Source organism: Drosophila melanogaster, chromosome 2L (assembly GCF_000001215.4).
Source record: "Drosophila melanogaster chromosome 2L".
NCBI lineage: Eukaryota > Metazoa > Arthropoda > Insecta > Diptera > Drosophilidae > Drosophila > Drosophila melanogaster.
Window position 1 is genome coordinate 16,680,016 of NT_033779.5, and position 23,250 is coordinate 16,703,265.

Below are 23,250 nucleotides of genomic sequence, written 5' to 3' on the forward strand. Positions count from 1 at the left end.
AGCGATTTACTGGAGAAATCGATAGCTTGCACTGTGCATCCAGTTTTGCTCCAGCCCTATCGCAAACTAAAGTATATTTTAGCAGCGTTTGCGGAATTTTTTGCATTTCAGTTACTCCAAGTGTGAATAAGAGCACGGTCGCTGTTATAGTGTCTTGCAAAGCAGTGAATTAAAAAAGTTTAATAATCCAAATCGAGAATCCCAAATTTGTGTAGACGTAGCAACAACAGTAAAACGCGCTGGCCGGAAAAGACGCTGCTGGTGAGTTGGAATAGTGGTGCATAAATTAGGAATGTATATATGCTGATTCGTGGGGCATTACCCTTTGTTTATTTAATGACTTGCTTGCTGCACCCCGCTCCCCCTTCCTTAACCTTTTGTTTAACTTTTTGGCGCAATATTATTCACCTTGACCACGCACCGGTGTGCAAAAGATTCACCGCACACCGGTGCACTTAAATTCACCACAGCCTTAATAATTCTTACGGCATTTCCGTGCTCAATGGTGAATGGTCGCACTGAAACTATTCTTTGAAAATAACGGAGTAAACATTCAGTCTCAGATTCTGAGAACTTGTTGACAGTGTAGCTGTTCAATTGTTTTCATGGCGAGTTCTCGGAGTATTTTTTGTTAGGTGAGTTTTAGGTTATGTCTGATGTCAGAAAATTAACAAATAAATTTCGCCTAAGACAACGCACGATCATGGCATGGGTTCCCAATTCGCAGTTCGAGGATGATCTGGTCGACATGGAGCCGGATTTCAATTTTGTCCATGGTCAACTGGCCTACGACATGAAGAAGCAAGGGGAGTTTTGGCCGCGACCGAAATGCACATATGAATATCTGAAGTCCCGGGAAAAGAGGAATTCCGAGCTCGAAAATATCCATGGAAGCAGAGGCGGAACTGGTCGTGATATTCGGCAAAGCCTTCAGCTAATGGAGAACATACAGAAGATAGCAGGCACAAGGCCGCTGGGCGAGCACGCCACTATGAAAGATTGGGAGGATGAAAGCACAAATGAGCTAGAGGCGTTAGCCATGATGCGTCACTTCGGAATGATGTCCATGGCAACAGATTCGCTGCCCGTTCTGCCCGAAGTAAAACCACCAGAAGGACCCATTAAAATTATAAGAAACGGACGGAAACAATTTCCCCTCATCACAGACCCCGAATTTTTTAAACCACGCAAGATTCCCCGAACGAAGAATTCCAGTTCCAGTAGTTCGTATCATACTGCCAATAGTTCAATCAGTTCCTTCAGCCTTTATGAATCTGCCGCTTCAGATTTGGACAGCAGCAAGAAGCAGGGCGAGATCAAGGCGTCAAAGTCGGAGAAATACCTCGAAGTACCTTACAAACAGCTTGCGGAGAGTTACGACCAGGAAGTGGAATCACCAGTCCAATTTGGAAACCAATTCAATGAATGAAGGAGGAACCAACGGGGAATGCAATTATTAGAACCAAAAAATCAATCACTTTTTATATATAAGCTTCTGTAACATGTAAATAAACGGCTTAAACGTCGTTTAGAAAACCGAATTTATATTGGATGCAGTTCTACAAATAGAAAGAAAAATACTTGATATCATAGGGTAAACAAAATATTTATCTATTTTAATAAATTAAATGCGAAAGGAATGTTAGTGCTGTAGAATTCAATATATCCTTAAATGAATTTTTTTATATTAATTTATTGTTGCAAATGCATGTTTCCCAAACCATTTGGTAATTATTCAATTGTATCCCCTCCTAAATATGAAAAAATTGGAATATAGTCGGAAATATAATCGAGGTATTAAAATTTATGTTTATCGATTAAATCGATCGCGCTTATCAACGCACTATATTATAGCTAGAACATCGTATTTATAGAAAATAATTTTATGGCGTGTTTAATAACACACGCCAGACGTCTCTTTCAATAGCTACTTTGCGGCATATTGGGCACATATCGGCATGCTGCAAGTGGGTCCGGATGCACATCTCCCCAAAAAGGTGACCACATCTAAGCGAAACCAAGCGGTGATGATCCTTCGCTTCCCAAGGATCCAGGCATATGCAGCAAGTATTTTCGATGGCAATCTTCTCAAGCTGCTGTGTTAATTCGTCCTTGGACTCGAACAACAACTGCTCTTGCAATAATTTCTGATTGGTTATCTCTTCTTCCATTTGGTAATATAGCTTGAGTTCCTCCTCGCGCATTTTATCCTTCTCTTGAGTTGTAATATTTAGCTTCGCCAGTTGCTTGTCCTTTTGCTCACTTTTTTTCCTTTCCGCTAAGAGCTGCTCAACAACATCCTTCTTCAGCATCCTCATCAACGAGCGAGTCTGGGCTTTGTTATTGGGCATATTGTAAAGAAATTAAAATTACAAGGTGAACGAATTTTTTAGACAAGCACTTTTAGAACGAATGTCTTCTCAGTGAAGGTTTAAGCGTGGACTGCCTAGATTGAACAAAATTATTTTTTCTTGTAATCATTAGAATTAGTTGTGTGTTGCATTTTCCAACACAGCCAACATATTTACAGCTGTCAAAAAAAAAATCCATTTCAAAATAAAACTCGACTGTAATATTTGCGAATCGTTCACATCGAAAACGAGATGGATAAACAAGATATTACAAAGATGACCAAGAAAAAACTCATCGTTGAGGTCATTAAGCAGCGAAAACGGAACAAAGAAAAGGACGAAATCATCAAGGATAGTTTCGAGTCCAAAAAGCGTTTAATTGATCTGCGACTGCAACTGGACAAGGAGAAGAACATAACGAAGGAGTTGCGACTGAGGCTAGCGGCGCAGGACGCGATTGCGAATCAAGCGGAGAACCTGTCTATGAAACGAAAGAAGATCGCCGAAGAGAACAAGTGCTACATTTGCAAATGGAATTATGAGGTTACCGGAGACCATCGCCCAGTTTCAATTAAATGCGGTCACCTTTTTGGAGCGAATTGCATACTACATTACTTGCAGCGTAACAAGACATGCCCCATCTGCAAATCACAGATGATCCGCTGTATGGATGTTCGCATTATTATAGCAGGTCAAAATTTGTGCACGGCTGAATTATTACAGTAAACATTACATTTGCTGGGAAGTTGGACAAAATAAAAACCCAAGCAAAAGAAACAAGAGAAATTAATATTTTCTTGTATGTTTGTGATAATTAAACCACCACAATCATTTTCTCAATTTTTATTCAATTTCCCTTATTCAATCAATAGATGATTTGAACATTTGGCAAGCGTATATCGCAAGTGGAGTGAGACCCCCCGTAATTCCTTAATCAATAAACCACACTCCACTATATGCATACATAAATAATTTGTTATTGTTTTTGTGTGCGGGAACTATTATTATCAATTAAGCAATAATCTGTCGCAGAGTTTGCCAAATAACATTGAGAAAGTGGCTCACGTAATAAAGTAGAGGGAATTTGAAAAGTAGTGTAGTAGTAGTAGTAAAAGAATCAAGTTAAATAATAACGTTAATGTAGGTACATATGTATTGCTTAAAAATATAAATATTTTAGTGCATTTACTAATGTAGAGCAAGGTCCTTATCTGACTAATTGAATCAGGCTACAGTAACTTACTGGCTAAATTAGCAAACTTGTGCTGAGTTTTGGCGGTGCGAGTTGTCTGTCTCCTTTTTGTGGTGGCTGCTTCTCTCCCGTTTATTTTCGCGTGCATCTTCTCTTCCCGCCCGAGAAAAGTGTGAACTCACGAACACACGCAGCCAAAAGTTTTTAGTTCCGTGGCAACCACGTGCGTCTTTTGTTTCCTTTTTTCTTCTCTTGCGATTTTCCTTACTTCGCTCCCTTTTCTTCTATTCGCCGGGGTTGTCAAGCAGAAGTTTTGTTGTTATAAGTGGTGAAATGGATGCTGAAGTTGTTGTGTTTTATGCATAGGCCTGATGCTATTGTACGCAGTTGTACATCAATATCCAAACAAACCTACATACATACATACGTACATAAATAAATATGGATGTTGTCAGCGAAAAGTAGTCAAACCAAAGGATGGTGGTGAAAACTGTAGATGATGTGGGGGGGGGGGGTCTCTCTATATGTACATATGTATGGTTGTATGTTAACAAGTCTGGAGTCGCGGTCTTATTCGATGAGTGAAAGACGAAGCAAAATCAAAAATAAAGAAGCAATTCGACAAATGGCGCAAGCTATTAAAATAAATATGTACAATGTGCAAGCACTTTTTTTCGGGTGGACCCAAATTTTCACTTCGAAATATCCGTTAAAGTGTACCAAACTGAAATCTTTTTTTGTATTAATTGTTAGATTGCTGCATTTAAACCAAAAGCATTAAAAATATGAAAACATTTTTGGTTGGTTCTATTTGATTTCTCTTGACGCGCATTCTTATCAAAGCTTTAACTTTGTTTATACTTTAAGCGCATTCAAGTGTCTTTAATTTGTATACCTACCCCTAATCCAATTTCAATGTTTCAAATTTCGCTATATTAGGTAGTGATTCCCAATCAGCTTTGTTTACAAGGTCCACTCCAATTCCTACGCACTCGAGTTGTGGCGAGAGTTTTTTATGCGACATCAACTGAAGCTGGAGCTGCCGAAAGGTAAGCAGCGCACAGGGCAACTTAAAACGTTTACCAAAAAAAAATTCCTAATTTGTTGTTTAAAATATAAAATTATTAGGATTGGAAAAGGTTGATATCTTTTATTTGTGTATAATTTTTCAATTAAAAATAAAATCTCAAATTTACTGTACCGATACCACTGTGCAATGGTTGATGGAAGAGTGGAGTAAAGAAAAAGGAGCAACAGCCCTCGCCGGTAGCCGGCTTTCAGCCTCTGCTGCCACGAACAGAGCTCCCGTTCGGGCACTGTGGGGTTAGAAAAGTTTTAAGTTACATTATTTCGCTATTATTTTAATATGGGTATTAGTATTTGTAAAGATTTAAAAAAGAAAAGTTGAGAACTATTATGATATTCCATCCTGAATTCGATAAAAAAATAGTTAGAAAAACTATGATAGGGAGATATGTATATTAATACGTTTTTTGTCAAGGACTGAAATCCTTTTACTAAACGTATAATTGTACAAATTATACGTTTATGTCAATATAATTCGATCATGTATAGATGATTATTAAATAATAATAATGGAATAGTTAAACAATGGTCCGTCCCACTGTGCACTGCTGAACTTGAGCGAGAGAGCAAGTTGAACTTGCCAAATGCTGTGCGGAAGAGGAAGAGCGAGAGGATTTCTCCAACCCCTTCCCGCCTATCGTTTTTGGCGCGCGCAAGCGTAAGCTCTCCCTGCTCTCGCGGCCTCTCCGACGCTCTCTGGAAGTTTCGAGTTTCTTTCGAGGCTTTCTCGGTTCGGCGAACCTAGGCGGCAGTTTGATTTCAACTCTCAGACAGGACGAAGCGCCTGCCACAGGATATGGCTGGGAAACTATAGTGGAAACCTACGCCGCTATGTAATAGTAAATTAATAGTAGTTCTCTACTACTGCAGTAGTAGGCGGCGCTTTTCAATCGTATTGAAAGGAATACAATGACGGGGGCAAGAGAGAAACGAACGGAGAAAGAGTGCACGGACCACGAGGCTGTTTCATTAAAATTGGGATACAGACAAAACGTGGCTCGCAGGATACCGGATACGTCTGTGTGCGTGTGTGTGCCGCATCCATTCAGGAGGCTAAGAAAAAGGACGGCACACAGTTTTCAGTGGTGACTTTCTCGGCAAAATCCTAAAAAAGGACAAAACGGTTCGGTTCCTATTTGGTTTCTCGACTTTCGGTCTTCGGGGTAGTTCCTTAGTCTCTCAGAATAGCAAGATGATAAACCTGAAAAAGAAGAAGAAGCCGTCCAAGAAGCAGCTTCGCAAAAATTCCGCGCTTTGGCTCTCAATCGCCAACAATTCGTCGGAAATCAAGAAAAATGTAAGAAACAAATATTTTTAAACATAACTTGTCATTAAATATTTAGGTAAGCCAAAAACAACATGGTTGCGACATTCGATAGTAATCTTTAAATGCATAAAGTTTACACAAAGGAAAAATTATTCCTTTGTTACTAAACATAATATCGAAATCAGAAAAATTGATATATTTATGTTTGAAAATCAACATATTTTGTTAAATTGATCAACTTTTAAATAGGAACTATAAAATTACATAGGCATGTACTAAATTTATGTAAATGGATTTATGTAGATGAACAATCAACTTTTCTTTTGGGATCACAGCTTGAAATTAAAATCATATTCAAATCAGATTCCTTAGGATTTGTTTATTTATTTAGGGCATAGAAATATGAATAAATTAAAATTCTATTCTATGCTGTAATAAAATTACAGAATTCGCATTTTTGTTAGGCCCGTACAAATCCAACGTCAACTTAACAGAAGTACTTAAAAACCACAACAAATTGCACACGCGGCATTTAATTTATATTTTTCCAGCCGCTCTTTGCGTTTTTTCCCCCTCCATTTATTTTATTTTTGTGCAAGGCCCGCGAAATAAAAAGGAAAATCTCGAGGTTAGCAGCGGAGCAATGAGAAAAGCAACAAACAAAAAATACATATATGAAAATAAAAAACGCCAGAAAAAACTGGCAGCGCTGGTCTGGCCACTTGTCCGTCTGTCTGCCAGCCTGTTAAGCCCGTCCTTTTCTCTCACTGTACCGGTGTATTGGTGTGTATCTGTGTGGCTCGTTTTTATGGCCATGCAATATCTTTTTTCATTTCTGGCTTTCCTGTTCGCAGCCTCCATCTTCTGCGGACGCTTCTTCTTCTCCTGCAGCTTGTGCTTCATGTACAGGGCGCATAAAATAAGATGGGAAAAAAGCGAATGTTCAAATTGAAATACTTTACAAAACTCGTATTTGCTTAGCCTTATCGGCCCCGCACAGACACAAACGCACACACAGACACCTCACCCAGCGACTCTCTGTCCTGGTAACGAAGTTATATTTTTTTCCCCGCTGTTGCCAAGAGCCTTCGAGTCTTCCAGTCTGGTCTCTGAGATCCGTGGTCTTTTGAGCGCCTGTAACCGGTAGATAAAATGTAAAAGAAAAAAAAACCTACCTCATGTGGCATCTGCATAATCCGCAAGCTATCAATAAAGCAGGGCATCCTCTGCTGCAATTAGTGCGCTATATAATTAATCGCAAACGAGACATATCGTAAAGCGCTATAATGATGATTGGAGCGTGACTTCTGTTCTGATTTGCAGACTTAATGATCTTAATGATAATACTATGAAATGATAATAAATGAAATTTCGATATAAATTGATAGATTTTTGGATGGACAATTTGTTTCTTTTTATTTCATTCATTTTAAATCCGATTTGATAATGAACCAAATATATCTTCAAATGCAGCAATAATCTTAAGCAAATAATCATGTATTAAAAAAACGCGTTTTGTGTAACCATATAAAATTCAATAGTTCAAGACATATACGCGTCAACGAACTCGTGGTCTTCAACTCTTTGTCAAATCATAAAAGAACATTCATAAATTTGTTTACTGCAATCCATTTCTGCAAATCCACGCTTGCGTTCTTTCCCCTTCTAAATCCCAGTCACTCCTGATCTTGGCTTACTGGAGGAGACTAAATCCCCTGTTAGAAATCGCAGCTAATGGCTTGGAGTAGCCATTAACCAACGTCATTACAGGGTTTTCTGGCATCAGCCAATAAAGCTAAAGCCAGCTGGCTTGACCATGGTCTGACTTACTCTTGTGCCCAACTTGAACCCCATACTCCTTGCTCCAGACTGGAGGTGACTTACCCACAATGTCATTAATTTTACTCGTTGCTGGTTTTCAGACTGCTCCTTTGCCCAGCCGGCGACTAGTTTTTAGTTCGTCCCCTAGCCCAGGCACTTGTCCAAGAGTACACTTAAAAAAAAAGAGTGCCAAAAACAGGAAAGAAATATTTTGTTTAATCACTTTATTACTCTGATACTTACAAGCAATTAGTTCAAAAAATATATTAATATGGATATTAGTCTAAATACGTAACACACAATAATAGAAAATACCTGTGTAGTTAGTCTCAAAAGCTGCCACTTACAGAATTTTTCTCGTTTTAGTTTTGTTTTTTTTTTATACTAGACTCCCTTCTAGCCTTTGCCATCTAGCCATGAAAATGGCAGAGTGTAACTAAATGTGAGATTGTGTGGCTGTGGCAACAAAGACACGCTCCAATCTCCACCCACTAGCCTTTTTTTTTACCCCACTTACCACTCCAAACCCCATGGCTATTCAGACTGCAGTGTGTGCGCTTCGTTTGACTCTTTAATTTTATTTGATTTTTACCCTGTAACTTGTTTGTTTAGGATTCGGTTTTTTACGATCCTTTCCAGCTGGCTGTTCCTTACAGCTCAGTTGCTTGTTCTTGTAAACTTCGTTATCTCCGAATTGTTTAATCGCTCTGACTTTAAGAGATTTAATTAAATATAGCTAATCAAAACTGCTTATACAGGACAGGACATTAATCTGATCGGACTTCTCTGGTTAAAAGAAATGCATTTAAAAAGATGTTCGTATTATTTCTTTGTCCTTATTTTCTTTGCTGATAAAAAGGGACCCAAAGAACCAAATGAAAGGCCAGACAAATTTATGGTTTTCTGTTGAAAAACTTCATATCATTTATAAAGCAGTACGTGACAGGTGACAATTTTTAAATGATTTGGGTTCAACCATTGGGAATACCTTTTAGCTTTGAGGGTGGTGGGATAAAATTTAGAAGGCAATGACAATTAAATATTTATAGAAATTTTTATTTAATTTAAGTAGAAAAATCATTACAAATTATTTCTTTATAAATATATGAACTAATTTAGGCATACGAAAAAGACACACCTAGAATATTTCTTAAAATTGAAGTTATGTTCGTAACATTTCGACGAAGCAATGTTGAACTTAAAAAGGCTCTTAAAACTAATTTGGGGTTTTCCCTCTTACTGCTCTCCATATAGTTAAAATTTTTCCCTAACATACTTTTCCAACTTTGATATCTCTCGTTGAACTTTTTTCTGATGCTTCTGTGGAAAGTTTTGCGAAAACTTGTCAAAGTTTTTAGTGGAGTTTCATTACTCATCCGGTATCATCTGTCCTCCATTTCCCTTTGCCTACGTTTCCTCCACTCTTTCCATTAGGCTGGCCATCACATTTGAGGTTTTATCCTTGGGCTGTCAACACGTGCTTTGACACGCCCCCTTTAGAATCCTCCGGGTATTTTTTGTACCAGTTTTCAGTTAGGAAGTGTAACACATGTTGTCTTATGTCTTCCATTCCTCACCGAACTTTATCTTATATAAATAACTTATAGATTTTACACTTTCACACACAAATTAGAGAAAAGCGAAATGTGTGTGTAAGATATAACGAATATTATTATTTTTATATTATATACATATTTCTTATTATTGTATAAAATAGAGTATATAGAACATTTCTAAAAAATATTACGCATATTTGATGTGAAGTATTATTTTCCGTGTAAAAAAGGATAATACCCTTTGATCTCTTTAGGGATAAACAAGAAAAGGTAACCGTAGTTAACCATCGCGTATCTTATCATAATCCCGAAATTCGATTTGCATGATAACCGAAGCTCATTGCGAATGCTAAAACGACTTTTTCAAACTTTTCAATTATTTAAACATTTTTACGTGAGAAAAAGTATCGCTAGGAAGCTCCTCAAATGGCGGACACCTAAAAATAGCCGGAAAAGAAAGAAAGGAAACCCGCAAGTACACACACCCATGCGAAAAAGACGGAAAAAATTCCACTCTGTTGAATGTACAAATACACACGCATACAAATGTTAATAGTGGCCTGTTGAACAAGAAAAGCAACAGCATCCTCTTACGCTCTTGTTCTCTCTTTCTCTCTCTCTCTTTGAAGCGCAAGCTCGGAGACCCACAGCAGCGGTTATTAGAATAGAGCTAGTCATGCGTAACGACTACGTCATATTTTTGCGAGAGGTGGATGTCAAAGGAGATTTCAAAAGCAAGAAAGTGCTGAAATGGGAGAGCTTTTTCGAAAAGCAACCAAAAATAAGGAAGGAAGGGGATAGCGCTTTATTCCTCTTCCATCAAACCCTTCAAATGTCACAAACTCCCACACAGTTTAATTGCACGTATGTACATACATTTGTACCTACGCGAAATTTACGACTAACAGCACAATGGGCAGGTTGAGGATATATTACATACATAGATCTTATAAAAAAATGTGCTAAAACTTTTTGTGTATTTTCTTAATTTTCAATATTTTATGCTAGTGAAGTATTTTTGGTTAATATGCAACCACGGTTCTGCTTCTCTTTCTACTCCAAAACGAGTGCTCGTTTTTGCTCCTCACTCAACTTTATGTCCTTCCCTTCTATTGCTTCATTCCTGTTTATTTTTTTTTTACCGCGAAATCGGCGAGCGGCTGCGCAAAACGAAGGACTCGCAAATCAAGAGCCGAACGTACAGACGAAGAAGAGAACGAGCGAACCATGACCATGCCAAAGGATGAAATATTAACGGCGTCACTGCGAAGAGCCACCAAAAAGTAGTTCCCGATTGGCCCTCTATCTCGTTTTCTCTCTCTCTCTCTCTCGCTTCTCTACACCACGAAACTTCAAACTCAGCATCCCCATGTGCTTTTCGTTTGGCTAAAGTGTGTGTGTTTGCTAGTAACTGTGAATGACACCGCGGAACGTTGTGGAATCGTGGAACACAAATTAGAAAGGTTTCACGCTTTTCTTTGTTTGTTATTGTTGTCTGCGGAATCCCACTTCATCCCTCTGTACATACATAAACATATATTTACAAACATACATATGTATATTTTTATGTAAACTTTCCGCTAATCGTCGTGTTTGTTTTTCTTATTTTTCAGATATGCACGAGGTGGCGAAAGCTGAGCTAGAATCGGGCGGCAGATGACAAGGACAACGCCACGCACATGGCGGCAAGGCTACAACAAGGATACAGGATACGGCCAACCGGATATTAAACCATCAACACTAGCCAGCACAGCAAAGCAAAATTAAGGAACAACTGCAATCCCGGTACACCAGTACACCATGGCTGCAACGCTGACGGAAGCGGGAACAGGTCCTGCGGCCACCAGGGAGTTCGTCGAGGGATGGACTTTGGCCCAAACTCTGGGCGAAGGTGCCTACGGCGAGTGAGTGTCTCCGAACTACATACATATAAAATTACAAATTCCATCACAGACCAGTAGACCTTTAAAAGGCCGAAAAATACCATTAAACGATTACCAATCTTAAAAGTGATTTTATATTTCAAAAACTTTTGTAATCGGTTGTAAATAATGCTCGTGAGCATGTTTCTTATACGCTTTAATTTATAGTTTCTCAGCTTCAAGTTTAAAAACATTCTTTATAACCATAGTTCGAGGGGTTTAATGACTTTAAATTACCCATGACATTGAGATGCAATTAATTTTATTTTATGATACAAATTCGCAAGTTCGTGCGTTTTGTTGTGCGTCTGTATGTGTGTGTGTGTGCGTGGAAGTCAATAAACCGGAAATGCTGCAGAGCAGCATGAAAAAGAATAAGTACTAAGTGAAACGCACTTTTCCGGCGTATTCGCTGTATACATTCATCCCGAAAGCACCCGCTGCGCTGCCCCTTTTTTAAGGGACTCCTCAGTGCGCATGTCCCCGGTGTCGTCCGGGTCCGGGGAATTCGAGGAATACGGGAGTACGACCAAAGACAGACAGACGGCATACGGCGCACTCAATGCGCCCGGACGGAGAGCAGTCGATACACAGACACCAGCGTTGCAGCTGCAGTTGCAGTTCGTCCTGCAGCCGTCGTATATCCGTTACTAATCCCCGAACTATTGTATATCCGATATTTGGATGCAGGGTAAAGCTACTAATCAACCGGCAGACTGGCGAGGCTGTGGCCATGAAAATGGTGGATCTAAAAAAACATCCGGATGCAGCGAACTCGGTGCGAAAGGAGGTATGCATACAGAAGATGCTCCAGGATAAGCATATCCTCCGATTTTTCGGCAAACGTTCGCAAGGCAGTGTGGAGTACATATTCCTGGAATACGCCGCCGGCGGAGAGCTATTCGATCGAATAGGTGAGTTCGAATTTAATTTATATAATTATGATTTTCAGTCCAGGTGATCAAGGTGCTACCACTTTATTCGACTTTTCTAAGCAAGTTTCGATATGCAAGCCACAAAAATGTAGTGTTAGGAACTAAAGGAACTAATAACTTCTTGGCCACAACTAAGATTTTGAAATTAAACTTCAAATTGTATAAAAATATATAGGTTGGGGTGATGGACTGCAATACGTTGGCTTTTAAAGCTTATATTTTCAAAAGGAGCTAAACCAGCCCCAATTGTTGTCCGAGTCAGTACCAACTGAGCTTTTTATCATAGCAAAAACCTCTTGACGGAGGAGCTACTTAAAGTTTGTTGGCCACTCAACTTGCTGTAAGCCACTATGCGGCATAAAAGTTGTCCACCGCAGAAATCCAATAAATAAAATGATCACCCAAAGCGTGCTTTGAAATAGTTAAGAATATGGCTCAAACCTCGTTGGCAAATGGCGATTATAAGACTTAATAATAAAAGCAAACTACTTTAAATAGCTTAACTGTGTGCAGTTATAAACTTGCCTAACATACGCACGTTTAAGAATATTTCCATTTATACGTCATTTAAAATTGGTTTTCTATTAGCTCTTTATTCCGAATATGATTGGATAAGAATGCTCCTGTTTATGGTTCATTACTATTCCTGCCTCCGTGCTGGCATCCTACATCCGAAACTCATCCAAGTCGTAAATGAGATAGGTGGAGCCAGCGGCTTGGCGCAGATGCCACATAGTCATATAGACGTCGGCCAGACGGGGCAAATATGCCAATATGCGACGCGATGCGATGCGATGCGAGAACTGGCAGACGACGGACAAACAAACCGACTGCTGACAGCGTTGTGCTATGATTTTGTTGTACTTTTGTGGGTCCAACTTGAAGTTCGTCCTGCCATCCGGTGAATCGAAGTGGAACACACACATACACACACATATATATATATATTTCAAAAGCAGCGGGAGCGACAAATCAGACTGACAAGATACGTATCTTGATTACGCCAGCTTTCTGTCTCTTTTGCAATGACAATTTGCCAAATGCATGGGCGGGGGGGAAATGGAAACGCGGGGCAAGGGGAAAATTGGGGGGACAGTAGGTGCCAAGCTCGTGGCATTTTCATAAATATTAACAGCTTGGCAAAAGGTCAGTAGAAGAGCAGCGAGCGAGTATGGAAAGGAAGCGAGATTGCCCCTAATGGAAGTGGCGTCCTTGCATTGATTGCCACCACTCATTCTGGTGCTGGTCCACCCCCGATTTCGCCTATTCCCAATCACCATCATCATCATTTTGCTCCGCCCTCTCCGCAGGGGATGTTGCATGGGAAGCTGGTGTAATAATCAATGTGGCAGCCATATTTAGTCCCTGGTTGCTAAGCCATTTTTAATGATATCTAGAGATGTTGCGAAGCCTGAGTGATGGCCGATGCGAACCTAATGGCTTTAAATATTTATCAATAAGTATGGTGCGATTTTTGTTCGACTCACATTGAGTGTGTAGTTTAGTTAACGAACTATGCTTTTATTCCACTTAACACCAATTAACATCCTGTCGGATAAATTTTCAGTAAATAAAATTTGACTCCCTTACTGATAATTGGGCTGTCAGATATTTTTCTGTAAATCAAATATATTGTGATGACAGCTGAATGAGCATGTTAAATGCAGTCAATTAAGCGAACGCCATTATGGCATCTTATCACCTATTTTATTTTACTACTGCATATATGTACATGGACAGTTCTAGAGATTGAGATACGAGTTAGTTACAAAAATGCTTATGGTTTTCTACTTACTAACTCACTTTGAAATTTAACAAAAATTATAGAACAAATGCTTGTTAATAATTCAAAAGTTTGTGAAAGATTGGACATTGAAATGGACGACCACTTCCATCGCCAATTATGTGGCCACTCACGAAATCAGATCATCATTGCATATCACGCTTGCATCTCTGCTTTCGATTTTAGCGGTCTAGCGCCTGTTGGGTTTGGCAACAAAACATCCTTTTCCCAGCCACGATGGGAAATTGGTAAGGGAAGGGGTGGGGTGGTCGTGGAATAGGCGGAGGGACAGAGGGGAGCCGAGTGCAATGAATGGCTGCCATAAATAGGTTCAATATGCAAATGAAACATAATGGAGATGCACACATGCAACCAGATGTCCTCGACTACGAACGTGCGTGTGTGCGAGTGTTTAATTGTCTGTTTGCTCAGAAACGCATTCATTAAGCTTGTACGCCAAATGGCGAGATGAAAGGGGGGGGGGGGGGGGTATTCAGAGGGTGGGAGAAATGGGGGCTTATAGATTCGCAACCGATTTGGCCACTCTCTCAATCTGAGAAGGGGATTCGACATAAATTATGCTTCAATTACAAATGAAATTTTCGAGTAATTTCCCTCCATTTCCATTGCATTGCATAATTTTTGTACTGCTTGGGTGGGAATGCTTCTCTCCCACTCAGTGAAATGCATTTAATTATGCTAAAATGTTACTGACGGCCAGCAATTTTATTGCTTTCATCTTATTTTCTCGGCTTCATGTATGCAAATTTATACTTTTTCAATTCAATGTGTATATATTTGTGCGCTACTCGAACTTAAATTCAGTCAATATGTCCGTTTATTCTTTAGCATATAAGCCTTTGCATACAGAAACTGGAAGAAAAGCGGTGTGAATTTCAGAATACTTATGGTAAAAGTGTAGATTTCGTACATTTCTTTGCTATTCTCAAAAGAAACCAGATTAGCATTCCAAAAATTGGATGCAAATTCATTAGTGAATGAAAATTTTAATTAATTGTTTTCCTGAGTGCATGATGCACTTGCCTTCGTTTAATTTTACCTGTGGCCAAAGAGTTGTGCAAATGGCGCCAACATGCCACATGATAAATGAATTGCAAACAATGGGCACCATGGAATGGGAGGCCCACAGATTGGGGCTGGGCTTATAGACGTGGGCGTGGCCCAATTTTATCTCCTGCAAAATCAACATTAAAGGTTTTACACGTTGAGAGTGACAAGAAGAAACCAAAGGTAAAAAAGGAGTAATATTATTAAAAAAAAATGTGTGAGAAAAGCTCGATAGAAACTAAAGCTGCTGAAAATAATTACTTGAGTTTCTGCTTACCGCTTCTATCGTTCGAATTGATAAAACAGAAAAGAATGCAAATTACTCTTATAGTATTTCTTTCTTTCACGTTTAACGCGTTTATTGTTGGTAATGAAAACTGTATTTAAAATTTTCATTGACAGCTATATTTCTGAGTTTTCCGATTTTGATTAAAATTATACCTTGTGAAGAAAATAGCATATGTCAAATAATAAAATATTGTTATAAAAAAACAGAGGTGAAGCCCTTTCACCTTAAAAAAAAAAAATTTCACTCCACAAATGTAAAATTTATTCAATCAAAATGGCAAATTCCATCAACTCGATGCAAATTTTATAAACATAATATTGCTTTCCCTGTTCACCTTTGAACCGCCCCGACCAAAGTGCTGGAGTCAAGAGCAGAAACAAGAGGGTTAAAGGTAAAATCGATGAGAGGCGGATGAATGGGGGAAATGAGATGATGATGTTTGATATCGCTTGCAGGATGCGGCTGCCTTTGACAGTCAATCAGGTGAAAGGCATAGGAAATACAATCTGTCTAGCTATTGCTAACCCCAGGCGATGGCCTGGCCTCCTCTTCCTTGTGCCTTTCATTGTTTCTCCTTTCGTTTGACTATTTCCATGCACTTCCGAGTGGCACTCTTACGCCAAAGTGGCTGGCGAGCTAAGAAAACTTTAAAGCCTTTCGTATCAGTAATCCCAGTACTACAGAACTATCTCTATATGACACGTAACTACTTTAATTCTTCTTAAAGTAAAAGATAGTGCTCCTATGTTGCATAGTGACTTCAAGACAGGCAGCCAAAAGTTAAGTGGCGTTTTATATTTGTTGTCTACCTAACCAACAGGTAAACCTAACTAAATAAACATTTTGACATTGTTTGCGCTCGGGCCTTGATTAAAATTGCATAAAACTGTTGATTGTGCTGCGGCTGTTTCATCCGGGGACTTTCGTTGTTCCGTGAAAGTAGGCGCAACCAGCTAGGCTCATAAATCCTTTACACACACGCGCAACAGAATGGATGGATTGCATTTGTTTTTCACCTTTCCTCCAATGGGTTTGGTCGGTTGCACATTTTTCCCATTTTCCAAAAGTTCAGTTCCGCTGAAAAATAACCATAAAGAAAATACAAATAAATATATGCATAAAAGGGGTGGAGGAGAGTATTGTTCAACATACCTGTATAAATTGCATTGCAAAATGTGTCGAAAATTGTAATTCAATTTCTGCGAAATGTTTGTTTTTTTTTTGCATTTTGATCTGACATTTCTCAATTGTATGCAGCATGCAGGCTTTAAAACCGTTATTTGTTTCTTTTTTTTACAGAACCAGACGTGGGAATGCCGCAGCATGAGGCTCAAAGGTATTTTACACAGCTCCTGTCCGGACTCAATTACCTGCATCAGCGTGGGATCGCTCATCGGGATCTGAAGCCGGAAAATCTGCTGCTTGACGAGCATGACAACGTGAAAATATCGGACTTTGGCATGGCTACTATGTTTAGGTATTAGGTACAACATTATAGAATAATTCCAATTAAAAGGCAAAGAATGATACTTAAAAGTATATTCGAGTTATTTAAAGGATTTATTTAAATAGCATCTTATTTAGAAATTAAATGCGCTCTGCATGCGAACGTACAAAATCCATTAACGATGGCTAACCGGTAGTTAAAAGTTTTTCTGCACAAAACTGACCGACAAGGAGAATGGTTAATTGAAAGCGCTGCGGGCACAGCATCCAAACAAAACATGCCCCTGGTGGTTTTTAGTTTTCAACTAAACAAAAACTAATTTAAATCGTTAGCCAGTCTGAATTAGAAAGTTAAAAATAGTTGCAAGAAAAACAAGTGTGCAAATATAAGATTCGTACCAAACTTTATTTAAATCATAAATCTAAATAGAAAAGCGTATCTGGTTTCGCTGATTATTCAGCTTTGGATTCATAATATATTTTTAATATTTTCTTAATCAATGAAACTTTTTTATATTTTATATTAAGGTGTTTCCAGTAACAATATTTTATACCATATTTTATTTGAATTTTTATTGCAAATCATATACTTGTTAGGCGAATTTTTTATTTATTTAGCACTTTTATATAGTCATGTATTATTCTCTCAGTGTTACGACTTACAGAAGCCCAAAACTTATTCTCAATTCCTTATGCTCTCTTTTCCCTTCTTTCTCGCAATAAACGACGACTGCGATCTGGTTGTAATCACGTCATTACCATGGATCAGGTGCAAGGGCAAGGAGCGACTGCTGGACAAACGCTGCGGCACCTTGCCGTATGTGGCGCCCGAGGTGCTACAGAAGGCATATCACGCCCAGCCGGCGGATCTCTGGTCGTGTGGCGTTATATTGGTGACAATGCTGGCGGGTGGTAAGTGTGGTTTCGGTGCGAGATTGTTTTACATGTGCTTACATGTTTAATGCATTTTCCGCTATTTAATTTTGCGTTATGTTGTGTGATTTTTGTGCACCTCCTTATAACAACAAACAGAAAACAGTGAAAGAGAATGAAAGCATAAATTCCAGAGCATCGCCATCGATGTAGCCTCGCATTTACGGAAATCAATCAGTTCAGCTCTTCATGCATTATGTACTCGCCCACATTTTTTTTTCGGTTCTTTGCTCACATTTCTCCTCTTGCACTATTTATCATTTTTGCTGTTTCTTTGGTATTCTAGCTGTAGATTGTTTCACGCACATTGTATATCATCTAAAGCTTTTATACCAAAGCTCCAGCTTAAATTGCTTAACATGATATTTCACCCGCTTGCCAAATCAATTTATTCATGTGTCTTTCGTGTAATTCTTCGTCTGTGCTTGCAAATAATCCATTCAAATAATATGGCATATGTATGTTGTTTTTCAGAGCTGCCCTGGGATCAGCCGTCCACCAATTGCACGGAGTTCACCAACTGGAGGGATAACGATCACTGGCAACTGCAGACTCCTTGGAGCAAACTGGACACCTTGGCTATTTCGCTGCTTCGCAAGCTGCTGGCCACCAGTCCTGGCACGCGTTTGACCCTGGAGAAAACCCTGGATCACAAATGGTGCAACATGCAGTTTGCAGACAATGGTATGTGTTATTTAGTGGTGTTTCTTGTGTGTTTAAATCAGTGAATAGTTTAAAAGTCCACTCGATGGCTCAGGTACTTAGTGACTCTCAATGCTTTTGACATTTTGGGGGTCACTCTGTGCCTGTGCTGCCAGTGGGACATAATCTACAAATAAAGTGATAATCAGTGATATCAGTGAAATACATTGCAATGAGTGCCTTAGAGTGAAGCTGACTTGCCATTGCTTTGGCGCTTTAGCTGTATGATAGATTTAAACTACTTCATAAAGCTAGATTACCAAAGCATTGGCTTCTGCAGGTCAATCGTCAGAAACAATTTAAGATATGCTTGTTTATTGTTATTTATTATTACAATTATTCTTAAATTTGTTTAACTTATATGTTGCTCTTTTGTTTGCATATTATTTGCTCTTTGGTGATTTTAGCTGTATGGTGTTTATGTATATTCCATAGAGCTTTATTACCAAAAACCAAATGGTTTCTGCATTATGTTTGAGTTGATTTTATTTGGTATTCTTTACTTTTCTCGCGTTACTTGTTCTCAATGTCATTTTTATTTAAGAGTTTTAGATTATTGAATTTTTAATGTTAAACAAAATTTTCTTTTTCTCAGAACGTTCCTATGACCTGGTGGACTCGGCGGCTGCCCTGGAGATATGCTCGCCAAAGGCTAAGAGGCAGCGTCTGCAGTCTAGTGCCCACTTGAGCAATGGCCTGGATGACTCCATCTCCCGGAACTACTGCTCTCAACCCATGCCCACAATGCGCAGCGACGATGACTTCAATGTCAGACTGGGCAGTGGCCGATCCAAGGAGGATGGAGGCGACCGCCAGACGTTGGCCCAGGAGGCTCGGCTCAGTTACTCCTTCTCGCAACCAGCTTTGCTTGATGATCTCCTACTGGCTACCCAGATGAACCAAACGCAGAACGCTTCCCAGAACTATTTCCAGCGTTTGGTGAGGAGAATGACCCGATTCTTTGTGACCACACGATGGGATGACACTATCAAGCGATTGGTGGGAACCATCGAAAGACTGGGTGGTTATACGTGCAAATTTGGTGACGACGGAGTGGTCACCGTATCCACAGTCGATCGGAATAAGCTGCGATTGGTTTTCAAGGCACACATTATAGAGATGGATGGCAAGATTCTTGTTGACTGCCGGCTGTCAAAGGGTTGCGGCTTGGAGTTTAAACGACGATTTATCAAGATCAAAAACGCCCTGGAGGATATCGTGCTTAAAGGACCCACCACCTGGCCGATTGCGATTGCTACAAATTCGGTGCCTTAGCTTTTAGTTTCATTCGAACTTAAAATCCTGTCTTGTCTTGTATTCGGTTATATTTACATTTGTCTAGCCTGTAAGAGCAACTCATGCATCACCTTCGATCAGAATCATCTAAAATTCTCAATGTGCTAACTTATTTTTAATTCATTGCATTGTTTACGAGTACGTTGTGTATTGCTAAGCGGGCTCTCATTCGATTTTAATTTTGTTGAATTTTAAAGCAAAAGTCGAGTATTGAAAACTAGTTTAAATGTTATCGAACAATAAATCTTATGCGATTTTGAGTAGAAAAGTTTATTTTATTATTTATTATAATATACATTATATATATATTAAATCACAAAGCGTTGTGTTCTAGGAGGGCATATTTGATTTCCATTTTCCAGTCACCGATTAGTTGTGAATCGAATTGTGAGTTCGGAGAAGAGATTGTTTTTTAAAGGACCTTTGGCATATAAAGCATTTGTATGGTCCATATCTTGTGTGAACGATCATGTGTCGTACGAGATGGTGTTTTTGCTTAAAGGCCCAGTAGCAGAGTGGACACTGGTGCGGTCGCTCTCCCGTATGAGTCTGAATGTGCTTTGTAAGTTGGTTTTTGAACCGAAAGAGCTTTGAGCAGTCATTACATTTATGTGGTTTCACACTAGGGTCCAGCCGGGTGTCTTTCATGTTATTCGAATTCGAATCAATATGGTCCCCAAGCGCTTTCTTAGTTTGCTGACTAGGGCAATAGGTTTGAAATATGTCGCCTACGCCTTCGGTATCATCAAAATCAGCAGGTTCGATCTTTGGGGATTTTAAGGTCTTTGGAACCTTGTATTCATTCTTCGCATCTTCCAGACAAGTTGGACAAATATGTTCGGGAAGGAAGTCGCCTTTAAAAACTGGATACTCGGACCACTGGGCAATTAAATCCGGAATCGAGGGTCCAGGTCCTGGCTTTTCATCGAATATATTGACCAGTTCGTCGTGGCCCGACAGGCAAACGCGACATATATTTTCCATGTCTATAAAATCTACAAATCATGTACATTTGAACCAACGATTAACATAAGATTCATACTTACGTCTTATGGAAATTTTAAATAGAATTGGTATTTAAATAACTTAAGACAAGCGAAAACGGTGCTGTTTTACCACAGCAGATTTTAAGGTGTAAGAATCGACATTGTTCCTCATCGCTTATCGATAATTATCGATGAATACCAATCGCTTTTTCCAAAATTATTGAAATCCTAGTATGAAAAGCTTATCAAATATAATAGAGCTCGTAAGAAATTAATATACCATTTAGTTTTGTTTGATAATTGTTTATATTTTATTATGGAAAAAATATAAATTATTTCGTTAAATTAAACAACTCCACACTGACGTGTGCAACATAAGAGGTATAATACACGGTTCTCAATATTACATCGAACCATGGGTGGTTCTTCTAGCTATTTTCCCAAATGGTTCTGTATGTGTATCCTAAGAGATCTGGCTTCTGTATAAGCCTTCGGACAATGATCACACTTTATGGTTTCTCGCCCGTATGAATCCTCATGTGCCGACTAAGATTTGATGACACCTTGAATCGTTTTTGGCATTGTGTGCACTTATGCGGCCTTTCCTCCGAGTGCACATAAAGGTGTACTTTGTGGCGAGAGGCGTGCATAAAGGCGCTTTCGCACTGGTTACACTTGTAGGGTCTATCTCCCGTGTGGATCCGGATGTGGCGATATAAATCGATTTGTTGGCCAAAAGCCTTTTAGCACTAGTCGCACTCAAACGGTCGTTCGCCTGTGTGAGTTCTATTGTGCACTTTCAGTGATGTAGCATACTTGAAGGTCTTTTTGCAAATAAAACATTTATACGGCTCCACGCCAGTGTGTATCCTGGCATGCACCTGTAAGCTATGTTTAGTCGCAAACTTCTTGTGACAATGCGTACATTTAAATTCTCCGAAATACCGGACTTTTATGCCAGTCTGAGCATCATGATCGTTTGATTTCTTATAAGCTTTGGAGCATTGATTAAATGAATATGGTTGTTCGTCGGTGTGAGATTGAATGTGTATATTTAGAGCAGTATTATACTTAAAAACTCTTGGGCATATGTGACATTTATACGGCACTTCTCCCTCATGTTCCCGCATGTGCAACCCATAGGTCATGTCACTATGTGAAAGTACTTTCGCATAGATTACACTTGAACTGTTTTCTCGTCGTGTGAGTAACAATGTGTCGCTTTAGATGGATGTTTTGCTTATATGCCTTGGGACACTGATTACATTTGTACGCACGTTCTCCCGTGTGGACAAGCAAGTGTTTTGTAAGAGCACAAACAAGAGGTACAAACAAATTTTACGGCAATATGTGCACGTAAATTTACTGCCAGCCGATTTAACGCGGTCGAGGTGTTTGGAAGGTGAACGTTTCTGATCTTGCAGTTTTTTTGCCTTTTGAAATGTGTCAATGTGTTGAATATTGTCTGTAGGAGAGTCAATGTCTTCTTCGGCGTGAGTCCTGAGGTGGTTCTTGTAACTACAGTAGCGCGCAAAGGATTTTCCACATTGGGAACAATTGTGGGGTCGTTCATGATTGTCATCACGCAATAAAAACGTCTTTGGTATACGAGGATCTGTAACATCAGTCTCAAAAGCACATTGGAGCTCTCCATTGGGTTTATCAATGTCGTCTACTGATGTAACTTCATCTCCAATGCTGTCCTCTTTAATATGGCAGTTAGATAGATCAGATGCACTAGCTCTATCCTCTCTAATATTTGAAGCGTATTGAACATTTTCGCCGACAGGTGTTTCGCTATTTTCATCGTCTTTAGAATAGCCATCTGATTGACCAGTTTCACTGATCTTTTGCAGATGATGGAATTGATTCTACATTTCTTTCCTCAGTTAAATATGAATCTTCTTCTTTAAGATTATCTGGGCAATCTAACTTTTGACTAGAATTTGATTTTCCACTCGCGCAGTTTGAAATCTTCCAAAACTCGTACTGCGAGTTCTCCTCGGTGTCTTCCATTTTTACTTGGGACAGGAATTGGTGGCCTATCTTGGAGGTCCGCTGCTTATCGAATTCATTGCGCGCATCCTCCAGGCAGCTTGGGCAAATGAGTTCCGGTAGGGAGTCGATTTTCACAACCTGGTAGCCGGACCACTGGGCAATCATGACCGGAATTGAAGGACCCAGTCCTGGTGTGTCTTCGAATATGTTGACCATGGAATCGCGGTTTCCCAAGCAAACTCCTCCATTGCCCTAAAAGAGTATCTAGGTAACTATCTAACAATAATCAAATATATATGTTCCGGTAGGGAGTCGATTTTCACAACCTGGTAGCCGGACCACTGGGCAATCATGACCGGAATTGAAGGACCCAGTCCTGGTGTGTCTTCGAATATGTTGACCATGGAATCGCGGTTTCCCAAGCAAACTCGGCATATATCCTCCATTGCCCTAAAAGAGAATCTAGGTAACTATCTAACAATAATCAAATAAACTGGCTTACCTTTGTTATTTAACGTAGATTCCATTTACTCAAATAGTTTGTGATTGTTTACGTATGGTTTTCTCGGCCACCCTAATCACCCTATATCACGCTGTTGTATTTAAATTCTGCTGTTAA

The 23,250-nt window shown here is 39.4% G+C and overlaps 4 protein-coding genes, 5 non-coding genes and 2 pseudogenes across 16 annotated transcripts; 7 read left to right on the forward strand and 4 right to left on the reverse strand.

Moving 5' to 3' along the window:
- The first annotated feature begins 38 nt into the window (after positions 1-38).
- On the forward strand, positions 39-1,638 carry squ (squash). Of its 3 annotated transcripts, NM_206000.4 has the most exons (3): positions 39-261; positions 435-635; positions 691-1,638. In NM_206000.4, exon 3 carries the CDS (start codon positions 704-706, stop codon positions 1,427-1,429), a length of 726 nt encoding a protein of 241 aa, NP_995722.1. In that variant the 5' UTR covers positions 39-261; positions 435-635; positions 691-703; the 3' UTR covers positions 1,430-1,638. The 3 variants fall into 3 exon arrangements, with proteins under 3 accessions (NP_995722.1, NP_001260507.1, NP_001246044.1); NM_001273578.1 differs by lacking the exon at positions 435-635; NM_001259115.2 differs by lacking the exon at positions 39-261 and having other exon boundaries at positions 555-635.
- On the forward strand, positions 39-19,911 carry grp (grapes). Of its 5 annotated transcripts, NM_165172.3 has the most exons (8): positions 39-261; positions 4,483-4,592; positions 10,887-11,177; positions 11,886-12,109; positions 16,570-16,747; positions 17,486-17,628; positions 18,124-18,333; positions 18,947-19,911. In NM_165172.3, the coding sequence occupies exons 3-8, from the start codon at positions 11,074-11,076 to the stop codon at positions 19,624-19,626; spliced, it is 1,539 nt and encodes a 512-aa protein (NP_723986.1). In that variant the 5' UTR covers positions 39-261; positions 4,483-4,592; positions 10,887-11,073; the 3' UTR covers positions 19,627-19,911. The 5 variants fall into 5 exon arrangements, with proteins under 5 accessions (NP_723986.1, NP_723985.1, NP_001260508.1 ...); NM_165171.3 differs by lacking the exon at positions 4,483-4,592; NM_057663.4 differs by lacking the exons at positions 39-261; positions 4,483-4,592 and adding an exon at positions 5,375-5,926.
- On the reverse strand, positions 1,804-3,993 carry CG31807 (uncharacterized protein). Of its 2 annotated transcripts, NM_001299054.1 has the most exons (2): positions 3,595-3,993; positions 1,804-2,335 (listed from the first exon to the last, which is right to left on the reverse strand). In NM_001299054.1, the coding sequence occupies exon 2, from the start codon at positions 2,310-2,312 to the stop codon at positions 1,884-1,886; it is 429 nt and encodes a 142-aa protein (NP_001285983.1). In that variant the 5' UTR covers positions 2,313-2,335; positions 3,595-3,993; the 3' UTR covers positions 1,804-1,883. The 2 variants fall into 2 exon arrangements, with proteins under 2 accessions (NP_001285983.1, NP_723984.1); NM_165170.3 differs by lacking the exon at positions 3,595-3,993 and having other exon boundaries at positions 1,804-2,387.
- CG33552 (uncharacterized protein) lies at positions 2,488-3,275 on the forward strand. Its single transcript, NM_001014488.2, has one exon. It carries the CDS (start codon positions 2,604-2,606, stop codon positions 3,075-3,077), a length of 474 nt encoding a protein of 157 aa, NP_001014488.1. The 5' UTR covers positions 2,488-2,603; the 3' UTR covers positions 3,078-3,275.
- asRNA:CR44975 (antisense RNA:CR44975) lies at positions 17,329-17,746 on the reverse strand. Its single transcript, NR_124310.1, has one exon.
- Positions 17,909-18,000, forward strand: mir-9c (mir-9c stem loop). The gene has a single exon (NR_047967.1). It is a non-coding gene; the product is annotated as a mir-9c precursor RNA (primary transcript).
- Positions 18,389-18,473, forward strand: mir-306 (mir-306 stem loop). Its single transcript, NR_047969.1, has one exon. It is a non-coding gene; the product is annotated as a mir-306 precursor RNA (primary transcript).
- On the forward strand, positions 18,539-18,635 carry mir-79 (mir-79 stem loop). The gene has a single exon (NR_047972.1). It is a non-coding gene; the product is annotated as a mir-79 precursor RNA (primary transcript).
- Positions 18,729-18,819, forward strand: mir-9b (mir-9b stem loop). Its single transcript, NR_047974.1, has one exon. It is a non-coding gene; the product is annotated as a mir-9b precursor RNA (primary transcript).
- On the reverse strand, positions 19,906-20,810 carry CR43669 (annotated as a pseudogene).
- Positions 20,811-20,924: 114 nt separating this feature from the next.
- CR43670 lies at positions 20,925-23,182 on the reverse strand (annotated as a pseudogene).
- Between the last annotated feature and the right edge of the window lie 68 nt (positions 23,183-23,250).